At 40.3% G+C, this 12,567-nt stretch overlaps 1 protein-coding gene across 1 annotated transcript; it reads left to right on the top strand.

Moving 5' to 3' along the window:
- The first annotated feature begins 6,839 nt into the window (after positions 1–6,839).
- tekt3 (tektin 3) lies at positions 6,840–11,395 on the top strand. The gene is made up of 7 exons (XM_053341701.1): positions 6,840–7,409; positions 8,323–8,406; positions 8,515–8,585; positions 8,731–8,874; positions 9,134–9,356; positions 10,299–10,453; positions 11,179–11,395. The coding sequence occupies exons 1-7, from the start codon at positions 6,840–6,842 to the stop codon at positions 11,393–11,395; spliced, it is 1,464 nt and encodes a 487-aa protein (XP_053197676.1).
- The last annotated feature ends 1,172 nt before the right edge of the window (positions 11,396–12,567 follow it).

Below are 12,567 nucleotides of genomic sequence, written 5' to 3'. Positions count from 1 at the left end.
TCAGATATTTTAGCTTTTTAGCTTAGTTGCTAGCAGTGGCCTCCCTCTCTACCTGTTGCTCTTCTGCTCTCTCTTACTTTTGTGTGTCTTACTTTTAGCTATTCCCATGTCTCCTTTAGTGATAATAGTACACATAATAAATGTAGCTAGTTTAGTTGTAGGTTAGTAAGAAGAGTGACTCTGTCCTATGGAAACCCAGTCTTTAGCTACTGTAGTTAGCTAGCCCCATGTAGCTGGTGTGGATGAGAATGAAAACATGATATACCACGCCAACACAGTCTTGAGAAATGGTCCACACAGCAACTTGAACTAGGTTTTCTAATATTATCATATTTTGTTGATGTGTAATGAGACATTCAACTTTGATATCATAATTGCAGTTTTACTATTTCAAGCCAAATTTCCAGAAGTTTTAAAGACTAATAAGACAAACCAGAAAAATCCAGAGAACTAGCACACCAATGAAGGTGTTAATGGAAAAAAAATTGGCCTTTTATTGCAGGGCTTTCTCTGTGTCTGTAGCAACACTCTGCCGAGGCCAGTGACTCATACCCTCCGACACTGGCGGGGACCCAGTCAAAGAATAAAACAGGAAGCACTTCATCATGGCAAAGAGAATTTCTTGTTGTGCTAGACATTGGTAGAGGTTCTGATCTGTTAAAAATTAAGACACTAAGGGTTTCTAGCAAGGGGACATTTTGACTTCTGAAATTCTCAGAACAGAGAGAATATTCGGAAAACTTCATCATGTGTACAGCTCACCATCAGCTGAAAATTATATGAAAAAATGTCCAATAAACAAGTGGCAAAGAACCACGTGCATCTTTGATGACAGTGTTGCCGTTCAGAGAGTCTGGTCAGGGTTTTCTCTCCAGGCCTGCCCTGTCCTGGCTTGCCCTGGCCTGCCCTCTCCTCCGCTTTGCTGCGCGCCACATAGTGGCTCCAGTGGAATGTGATGACCATGGACTGGACAAAGCCCTGCATTCATGCCCCCTCGTCCCACTCTGGAAGTTCGCGACTGGGAGCCTTGATTACAGAGTGGGGGGTGGCCAGAGTCCATCCAAACCTCGCCTGTACTGTCAGACATGCATTGCCCTCCCCTGCACCACCATCTGACTGCCAACAGCCACAAAAAACCCAAATAAAACAAACAGAAACAAATGCAGAGGTAAGGCTTAGCCTACTGCTACTTAATCTTTAAAACAGTAGCAACCAAAAGCAACTTAGTATCTATGTTTCCCATTTACACTTAGCTGACTTCATAATTGGAAAGGTTGGGTGTGATGTCACAAGAAGAGAGCACTTAATTAAGTGTGGACTTTGGAAACGAAGCAGGTTCAAGAAGCAACACATCATTCAATGATGTGTCTCAACCACTAACAGCCCACCATCTGTTACACTGAACAGTAGCATGTGAGATTTTAAACGAGGAGAGATCAAGGAAAGGAGGTTAAGGAAAGCTAAATCAGTGTTTTCAATAATCTAAAATATGGTGTTAGTTTGTGTGCATGATCATGAGAATGTCATCTCCAATACTGCTTTATGGTCACTTGAGACCTGAACAAAGATAAACAGAGCTATACACACAGATCATCTGCCGCCTGACTGACTGTCTGTTTTCTGCTTCCTCTGCCTGATAATAATACAGTGTCCATTTGCCTCCTTTGTGTAGATAATATAATAGAGCCCACAGAGTATGCAATGCCTCAGAAGGCTTTCCACTATACTTTCAGACATCAAACTGCAAACAGAGTTGTTACCATGCAACCCCACATAAACATGCACAAGGCATGCAAGCATGTTGATGGGCTTGTTATTGCTATGCAACATTTTACAAACAAATGGACACTAACATACAGTATACACATATGAAAGAATGTGGTTCTTCTAAAAGTATACATCTAGTGATATAGTACATTTTTCTTAACAAATCCTATCAACAGGCCTTTCAGTTTATTCCTCTGTGCCAGAGAGCTGCATTGTTGTCAAAAAAACTCAAAGACTATTAAAAACACATAAATGAGCCACACCTTTACACTGAGTGACAGGTTCCTTTATTATGACTAACATGGTCACTGTACTAGTAGTAGACAGACACGATACAAATTTTTTTGTTCCTGTTAACACCAGATCAGTGGTTGAAACTAGTCCTCACTTCTGTTTGAGTGATGTTTGTTAAAAACTGCATTGCTCAGAAGTTTTAAGGAAGTTATTTAGACATTTTTAAACCTGCAATATTGACTGTTGTCTTCCCCTCCTGGCAGTGAGAGCAATTACAAAAATATGACACGTGTTTATGTCATAGACTCCACTGTAGCTTACTCAGTCACTACTGTGGTGGCTGTAAAATGATGGATAAATTGTTTTGAGCTTCCCATAACGCCTGTGAAATAACTAGTTTTGATAGGTTTAATCAGCATTGTTTGAACTTGTTTGCCAAGGTCTTGACTATAACAGACATTTATTTACATGTGAAAGTTCTGCACTGCAGATTTAAGAATTAAAGTATCTGTGACTAATTTTTATAGACCACTGGAGACCACTGCAGCATTAAATCAGGACAGGTAAAAGACAGATAGAGGTATAACCTGGCGAGAGGAGAAAAGAGCCAGGCTGCATACTGGCTTGCTCTCAAACGATTGCTGAGGATCTTGAGCTATGGAGGTTCCTGTGATTTTTCTGCATCTGGACATGCCGTTAGCTCAGTGGGGGATCTTTAATACTGTCATCAGATTTAGTGCTTGATTTCCTCTCCTGTGTTCCTCTCCAGGTGTGGCCACCATTCTCGCAGGCCGTTCATACACAATTCATGAGATGAAACTGATGCCATTACAGTGGCCTGCATACCGTGACAGACACAGACAGAAAGCTGCAAGTCCATGTTACCCATTAAAGTGCAGTCAGAAGAGCATGCAAGCATGATTTGGACTACTGATAAAAATATGTTTTAAAAGGGGAAGCTGTGGTGTGACAATGCAGGAAACTTGCCATGCTGACATGGAAAGGGGTGGGGGTTGGAAGTTAAAACAGAGGCAACAGACAAGGACTTGCTTTCATGAGGTGGAAATGTTTTGAAAAGTTTCTGACCTCCACCTCCCCTCTATTCTTACCTGATAAGCTTAAGGTCATTGGTGAAAAGTGAAGGCTGTGTCAAGGCCTTAGGGAGAGGATGTGCAGTGGTGGAGTGGGTGTGTGTTTGGTTATACTGGAAAGAATTGCAATGTTGTTGACATAGTTAATGAAGGCCTTAACATCTTCATCGTGTTACAGCTAACACTGTTGAATGTTTGTTTTGGAGGTGGAATGTATTTTTGACCGTAAGTTCCTCACTCAGGTTGCAAAGCATCAGTCTTTAGTTGATGCTGTCTGGCTGCTTAGATAGAAGTGCAGACAGCTTGTGTTTATATTTGGCAGCCATTATTATGTCTGTAGATTGGTACTGAGGGGTTTGCAGGTGTTAAGCAAAAGTATTCTACTGTGAGCCTTAAAAGCACTGGCTTGGTGTTTTGTGTCTGCAGTATTGTGTCAGTATTGTGTCTCCATATTTGGAGAGGTGATTCAAACTGATTTGTGGTTTTGAAGACATCTCATATTCAAATGTCAGACAGTGTATGTGTCTTCTAGTATTTACATTGTTAGGAAGGTTGCAAAGATGTGGACATAAATAAAAGTATTAAAATGTGTACATGTCTGAGCCAAAAGTCATTTCCCACTTCATGATCATTGATATCTAAGCCTCTGTGTCCTGTCACCTAATATCACTCACTGGAGGCTCCTTGCATCATTTATTTTTTTCTCTTTTGTCCAAATGTGAGCGTTCACCACATGTGTCATCTCAGCCAAAAATGAGAAATATCCAGCAAGGGGGCAAACACCTCTGGCCAAACCACATGACATAAGTTATAGAAATTATAATACTTTCCTTTTCCTGCTTTCATCATCTCAGGCCAATATTTAATTAAAAGCTGGTATTTATTGTGTTTTTATTTCTATGCACATGCCAGCTCTCAGTTCAGTGTTACTGTGCTCTTAGTGGAGTGGACAGCACGCTTGCTCTCTCAGACATTTCTACTATGCAGTAATTCACAACATACTCTCATGTGCCACAAGGCAGGAGTATATATAGGCTCCTCTAAGATTTCCCTCACGTTCTGAAACCAGTGGGGAGATGGACTAGGAAGCGCTTTTCTAGAGGTTGTCACAGCTCTATCCAGGGGAGGAATTTCGTACGAGGCCTGGCTTTTCATGCTTTTCTGGGGCGTATTTATAGCGGCTGAGGTCAGGGTGGCAGAGGTATGTGGGGTGGCCTTCTTCAACCTAGCCATGTTAAGTGATGCTGAGGCCACAGGGGTGGAGCAATGACATGTCATTCCATTCTAAATCTAAACCTCCATGTTTATAACAATAGTAGCCTGACCACGAGCCACAAAATAGTGAGCACAGCGCGGCCTCTTTGAAGACACCACCAAGCCATGCCCTTTAAAATACTGGACACAGGGAAGGTTTCAGGGCAAGAAATATACGCCTACAAACCAATCACATAGCCATCATTACTGACAGCTACAGTAATATACTTTTAGCAGTAACAAAACAAGCAGTGCTCTACTAATAGGATTTCGGTAATATTATTACAGTTACTACCCTGCCTGCTGCCCGATTGGCAACACACTCGACCTTAGTCTTTGTTCCTGCAGGTGTTGGGCCCAAAGGGTGGCGACTCCATGTCATTTCTTCGGGCTGTCCCCAACCAAGCCTCATGAGTCAAGGCCCAGCCACCAGACTATCACCAGCGAGCTCCCCTACCAGGCCTCGCTTGATGATAGTGCCCCAGTCTCCCTCTACTGGGCGAGGTTCCCACACTCCTGAAATGTTGCTTCATTGAGATTACTATGTTAAGTAACTCGTTACTGGGTGTGTGCTTGCGTGGACCAGAGAGCTATTAGTTTGTTCAAAGTGCGACTGGAAGTCACTGGTTTCCCATTCATAGAGAAGAAATCCTCACGATCAACTGCTAACTGTTGTTGTCTGGAAATCTTTTGACCGGAAGCTACAACTACATCAACACTTCCAGCCAGAGACCAACCTGGTTCTTCAGCAAAAAAGCACCAATGGTTTGGCTTTGATGCCTTTTAAATATACCATGTTGTACATGTACTGTATATCATCCACCACTGGATATACTACAATAAACTTGAGCTTCTGTGCTTTGATTACCCACTATAAAACATTACACTCCATTTTATAATGCCTTTGAAGGTAATAGCTTGACTAATCAAACTAATACACTGAAAGCTGCTCAAACTATCACTTCACAGACACACAGACATGTAAGCACCAACCAATTTGACCTTGTAGATTAAATGACAAAACAATCTTATGTGTATATTTTGATCGGGACAAAACTCTGTAGTAAAGATAGGCCCGCTGAGTTACTCTTGGCTACAGCTCTTCTTGCCTGTGTAGTGGAAAACAGACTATCATCTATCCAGCCCTACCCCTTCAGAACAGATTAGTGTAAATGATCCTCATTTGCAATGGTAGGTAACACAACACAGATTATTATTCTGTGCTACAGGGGTTTGTGTGGACTCTTCCTGTGGCATGAATCATTAAACAGGTGACTGTAATCCATACAGACAGCTAGGTTCTCAGGGTGAGGGCGAGCTATCTGATGCTGCCTAGAGACCAACTGAACTGTTCTGCTTCGAGGACAAACCTCAGATTGCTCACTATCTAATAAGAAATAAAACAATAGATCTGTCTTGCATGAGATTCTCAGGCAAAACCCTGTAATCTGTTTCAAAGTCATGACTAAAAGCTAAAGCTAAATCACTTCTCAAAAAACACTTCTGCTGTAAATAACTGATTTCAGTGTTTTTTTAAATTTGTTTCATTCATTTATTTACTTTTTGTGTGTTTGTTTTTATTCATTTTTATTGTCTCTGAAATACTTGCTTTGATAAGTGGCATGTCTTTTGTCCCCATGACTTCAATTACTTACCATATTTTATGTATGTTCTGTACTTAGTAATTCTGTTTTTCAAAAGTGCATTATCAATATTATTATTAAATTATTGCCAAGAAAGGCATAGTTGCAGAGCAGCATCAAGTCCGTAGTGTTTATATAAATGTGTCCCTAGGTGTATAATTTTGAGGGAAAACACAGAGTGAGCTTATTTGGAGTTGCTGTGAGCCAATAATATCTCCAGCCAAACAGAAAGAAAAAGACAAATTACAAAACCAAAATGGTCAATCTACACTGTTGTGACATTCTGCAATCCCAGTATAACAAAGTAAAAACACCTGCTCTCCATTAATCTGAAAATCCCATGCAGTGTGCTGCAGTAACCCATGGCAACTGCCTTTGTGTCAACAGAAATCTTGGACAGGCCAGCTCCTGTAGAGTGTGCACTACCATTGGCTGGCTGAATGAATGACTTGCAAACTTGTCTATCTATTATGCATGTCAGTTTACCTTTAGTGTGTTCTTGAGCTCATTTCAGGTAAGCACAGCAGAGAGGTAGCCTCTGCCTGCATCGAGACGCCGGCTGAATATCCAGGAAAACCTCTGTTGATCTGGGTAAGGCTTTCTTTTTATGCTTTGATACTTTTTTGTGACTTTGTGTTTCTGTTAACTCTAATGAGCTACATAATACATGTTCATAATTTCTAGAAATACACTTATGTAACCTATCATGAGTCTACTAAATTTGATTCATCTGAATGTCTGTCTTCAAATTCTTGGATCTGTATAAGTAATCTCTTTTAAAAGTAGGGAAATCTCATGAAAAGTTATTTTATGCACTTGACTCAGAAATCCACCCTAAGAGGAGTTAAATATGGAGCTGATTGGATCCACTCTGACAGCCACATATGCTCGGCCAAAAACCAGTCACTTCCTCCCTGCCATCTCCACCATGGCATCCAGCTATCGCAACACCCAGCCTATCTTGGCGATTAATGCCAGTGCCAACCAGTGGAGGACCAACAGTTACTACAAGAGCAGCAGTGCTATCCCAACCCAGTCTTCTATACAACGAGAGAATTTAGATCTGGTTCGAGCCAAGACCATGTTCTACCCATCCAACAGGAGCACACTGACCACCCGTTACACTCCTGATGACTGGTACAAGTCCAACCAAAGCAACTACAGGGAGTCTGAGTCATCCCGGAAAAGTGCAGAGAGACTAAGAAGAGACACCATCCGGCTAATGCAGGATAGAGAGCAGCTGACCAGACGAACCCAGGAGAGTACCAGCAAGAACATTGGTGAGCGGCTCAATGACATCGTCTTCTGGAGGTCTGAGCTAAGCCATGAGATTGACAACATGGTGACAGAGATAGCAACCCTCACTGAGGTGAAGAGGAGGCTAGAGAGAGCCTTGGCAGAGACTGAGGGGCCCCTTCAGGTGAGGATGGAAGGAATATACTTCAATGAGTGTGTGTTACCTTGAATCTGTCCCAGTTATTTCACTGGAAAATTTGCAGAAAATATTTAAATTTCTACAAGGAGGTTTGTCTTGAAATCATTAGTGCACTCACTTTATGCATACTTCATGCATATCACAGTATCTCAGGATGGTATCTCTCACTGGTGAAACAGTTTTGACTTGGGTGGCCGCTTTAGTTGTAGCAACAGTCACTCTCTCTGGTCCTTCACAACACTTTAAAATGCTGCAGTTGCCATATTGGGTCAAATGAGGTCGCCTCAGTGAGCTCTTACAACTGCATTGGTCATTTGTGTGAGTCAACTTGATCTGGCTGGAGATCTTATGACATAGACACCTTTCTAGATCATGTGGCAGGAGGCTTCCTTGGGGACTTCTACAGGTAACTGAAAGTGGAGAATGGAGGTGAACCATTGTATTATATATGTAATCCTATCACCAAACAAATTGTAGATATTTGAGTCAATATTGTGCAAAATGTCCAATTCCCTTCAATAATAACCTTGATTAAAGAAGGGTTATGGTTAGGGAACTATAACATGTGTAAAGTAAGGGAAAGATTGTGGTCATGATTAATAAAAAAATGCAGGGTTAGGTGTGTAACAGTACACAAAGTCTGATCTCCTGCTACACGCCAATCCACCAACCCAACCTCCACATCTTTATTTTCCCTATCGTCACATAATAGACACATGCATATATTGAATATTAGTACTGCATGTAAATCGTGAGTCATGGAAGCGTCCAATATGAACATAATTCCTCAGCTATAAGAATGTCAAAACAAAATAAAATATTATATATCAAGTGACTTTTAATTATGCTTTTTATACACCCTCTCAACTTCGTGTAGTCATGATCACTTTGTCAACAGGTGTCTCAAGAGTGTTTGTACCACAGAGAGAAGCGGATGTCCATCGATCTGGTACATGACGATGTAGAGAAAGATCTCATAAGGGTAATAACAAAGCACGTGTCAAAGTGTATGCATTTGTGATATCTGGTAACAACCTAATAAATGAAATAATCAGGTTCTATCTCTTGTATTTACTTATGGCTCAACAAGGAAGTGGAAGTCATAAAATCATGTCAGGAAAGGATGAGGCGACATCTGGACAGGGCCATCGCTCAACTGGCGTGAGTGTGGAAAATGATAAATGAACTATTACTAAATGCAGCATTGTATATCACGATTATTTCCAAAAGTACAGAATGGAGGTTGACATTTATTGTGAAATATTTGTATCTTTTTGTTTTTGTGTTGTTTTTTGTGGTTCCTTAGGTCAAACCGGGCAACCCAGCATGAATTAGAGAGAGATATGAGTGATAAAATGACAGCTCAGAGGATAGATGACAGGTGTCATCGTCTGAGGAACACGTCAGATGGTATCGGCTTCTGTAGAGGCATTGATAGATTAGATCCTTCGTGAGTATAGATTTCAGTGATCAAATAAAAACTGTTCCATATTATTTTGTTATATCATATATTCCTTACATTTTTTTAAACAAGCTTGGGAGAGAGGATGGTGTCCAGATAAATGTTCATCAATCAATCACAGAAAAGTGAAACAACCATATAAAAAGTATCTGAAAATATTCTACCCAAGTCTTTTCCATATACAGCATGTTCAAAGACAGTGGGAGTATCATCCTTCAACAATGTGTCTTTCTTTTCTTTCTGTCAGACTCTCTCTGCCAGACTCGTGGTCCAAGTTCACAGACGACAACATCCTGCACTCCCAGAGCGAACGAGCCGCCTCCCACAAGCTCAGGGACGAGATAGAAATCCTGCTGAACACCACGTCCAATGAGATGTGGAGCCAGTTTAACAATGTCAATGTCGCCTTCACCAACCGCATATCGGAAACTGCTGACACTAAGAACAGTCTGCAAACCCACTTGGCAAAGGTCACCATCATATTTAAATTTTATGTGACAATATCATAATTTAAATTTGAGTTTTCTACTTTTTGTTTATTTAACACGGCTCTGTCCTGATCTGATTATGTTTTATGTAAAAACTACAAGTAAAAATAAAGAAGTAGGTTCAAGAAGGCGATCACATGGCTCTACTTTAAAGAAAAAGACAGAATCCATTTACTGTCTCACAGCAGTGGGTAACTAAATTTGCCATTTATTAGGAAGAGATCATGTGTTTGTACCATTCCCTTTTCTTTTCAGCACACACCACAGACCTTCGGTGTGTTTAAGTGACATATTAGGTACCATCTGCAAAAATTGTGTACATTGCACGAATGTCAGATAAGACAAGATAAATCTTTGTTGTCTGCTAGATGGCCTGCAGTCAATTGTGTTCATATTTACTGTAAAACATTTATGTCCAAAGAGAGGAATGGTAATAGATGCTTCTTTCATTGCTTGTGCAATATTCTACACTGGATCCCATTGTTCTCTGGTTAATTGCCAGGGGTTACACTCTGAATCCATATCAGTGGTTGGATGGGCTTACACACTGACAGTAGCTGTGATACAGGGCACACGGTACTTAATAAACCTCAGTCACTGTCGTTTGCAAAGAGTAGTGAATCGCTGGAATTAAATTACATCAAATGAGTTTGGACAGAGCAGGCCTATAGAGCTCTGTGTTCAGCTGATTTGAAGCTTGCAGTTTCCAGGTTTTTTTTATTTGACTTGTTCTTTTCCTCTTCACTTCAGACTTCACGTCTTTCTCCTTCTCTTGTCAATCACTCCTCTTTTACCTTAATAGCCACATGAGCTGACCAGCTAGCTATTTCCATGAATGAGACACTCACACTGTTAAAGCCATGATTGAACAATTACTTAATTTTCAGTCATTTCACACTGTGTCTTTCTTGTCTCCTCACCCAGACTCTACAAGAGATTTTTCAGACTGAGATGCTGATTGAGTCTCTGAAGAAAGCCCTGAGAGACAAAGAATCTCCTTTGAAAGTGGCCCAAACCAGGCTGGAGGAGAGAACTCGCAGACCCAACATAGAGCTCTGCAGGGACAACCCACACCACAGGTAGCTACAAAACTAACATTGCTTTGCCAGTGGGTAGTTTACATATTTGTAAGTGCTATTTCACACATGGGATGTAAATAGATGTTTTCTACAGACAAGATTGTTGAAAGTTGAAGATGAAAATATTCAAATGAAAAAAGTTCTATCACTGTATAGTTTGGGGATGAGAAGTATCTATTTAAATGTATATAATATATATTTTAATACATTTCTATTTCATCAGTTCATTTGTTTTGACCATGGTAAAATTGGAAATAAACTATTGGTGGCTATTTGGCTCTAGCTAGAATGATTAGCCACATAATTAGACTTGTAGATATGAAAGACAAAACCAGGATTTCAGAAAGTGAAATCATCTGTTTTACATTAAGTAGCTTGTAAAACAAAACTTCACAAGAAACATTACACTACAATGACAAATAAACCATTGATTAGCTACAGAGTACAATTACATCATTAAGCTGGCTAACTGTACCTTAACAACTACTGTAATGTTAAGAATAACACACATGCAAGCAGAGATGCACTTTCCCATTAACCTACATTGATCAGAATATCAGAATAATTAAAATATGTTTTAATCCCAATCACAAAATTCTACCAATAGTAACATTTTAGCCTATCACTGTCTCCAGAATTACAAAGACTATAATAAATATTACAGCAGGAAATGTTTTTATAGACTTCAGACTTTCTTATGCTTCTCTTTGTCCTTCCTTGTTAAGACTTGTGGGTGAGGTGAGAGAGATCGAAGACACCATTCATAAGCTTCGGGAGAGGCTGATGGAGGCGGAGAACACTCTGCAGACTCTTGTCAAGACCAAAGTGACCCTGGAGCATGACCTATCCATCAAGGCCAACTCACTGTTCCTGGACCAGGAGAAGTGCATGAGCATGCGCAAGAGCTTTCCTAGTATGCCCCGTCTGGTGGGCTACACCTAAATCAAGTCAAAAAAAGACTTGTTATTATTAAATGTTTTAATGGTTTTGAAGTGATTTAGAGGGTGGTGTGGGTGATTTGAATGTATACAAAATGAATTAATGTTAAAGGCACTGATGTCAAAAAGTGATTGTAAAGAGTGGTCTATCATAGTTTTGAGTAGTGTTCCTGTAACATACTTGCAATATATGATAATAATATATAAAATAAATTGTATAATGTAGTGATATTGAAGAACCAGGCTGCTATGGTGATTAATCAGGTAGCATTACATGGTAAATGTATTGCATAGCTAACTGTTACCCTTACAAAATACTGGAAACTCAAATGTGTATAATCACTGAGATTTACTGCTCATACAACTCTTGCACCTACTTTAAATGTCAAAATGTTGTACAAAAAGATAAAAAAAATTATCTAAAGACACAAAGGGAGTATGAGTAGTAATTGTATTTGATTATGAATGAACGATCATGTATTTGCTCTGTGACAGCGTCCACAAAAATAACATACAGCACATTTTAAGTCTATTTCAGGAATGTAAACTGTTGTAACCCTTGCTTTTAACACCATGTGTAGTAGTATCTGATGTGGTGTGACTATCCCTCCAAGCCATGGTTCTGTGTTTTTCTTTGCACTACATTGGTGACAGGCTACAGTTCAGTGGAGCACAAACAGTGGTCCTGGTAGCACATGTGACAGTAATCTCCAAACAAACAAGCCTGGATTAACACATGCAGCACAGCAAGATAGGAAAGCAAATATATGCCTCTCTGAAGACTCACTCATATCTGTCAGCTTAAACTGACCTGAATGTCACCTCAGAGGAGTGGTGACATGTACTGTAAGAAACTGTGAATTGACAATTAGACTCCAAGAAAACACCCTCCACTCAAGTCAAGTTATGTGCATACAGAAATATTGATTGTGAAGGACCTTTATGTCTTTATAACCGGCCTCTTTAATGACTGGTGTGGCCCATTACTCATTACCTCACCCCAAGGAGGAGCTGGGCAAATAACTTTTAGGTTACGTATAAAGCCCCACACCTATTCAATAGACCTTGGTCACCCACACTCACTTCTGAGCCTCTTTCTTGCATCCCTCTGCTTGCTGATGGCCTCAAGTGGAGGGAGAGATGACAGTGAAAGAGTTAACCCTGGCTTGGACCCAC

The sequence above is a fragment of the Scomber japonicus genome, chromosome 20, assembly GCF_027409825.1.
Source record: "Scomber japonicus isolate fScoJap1 chromosome 20, fScoJap1.pri, whole genome shotgun sequence".
NCBI lineage: Eukaryota > Metazoa > Chordata > Actinopteri > Scombriformes > Scombridae > Scomber > Scomber japonicus.
Note: the sequence above shows the minus strand (reverse complement) of the source record. Positions and strands in the feature narration are given on the sequence as shown.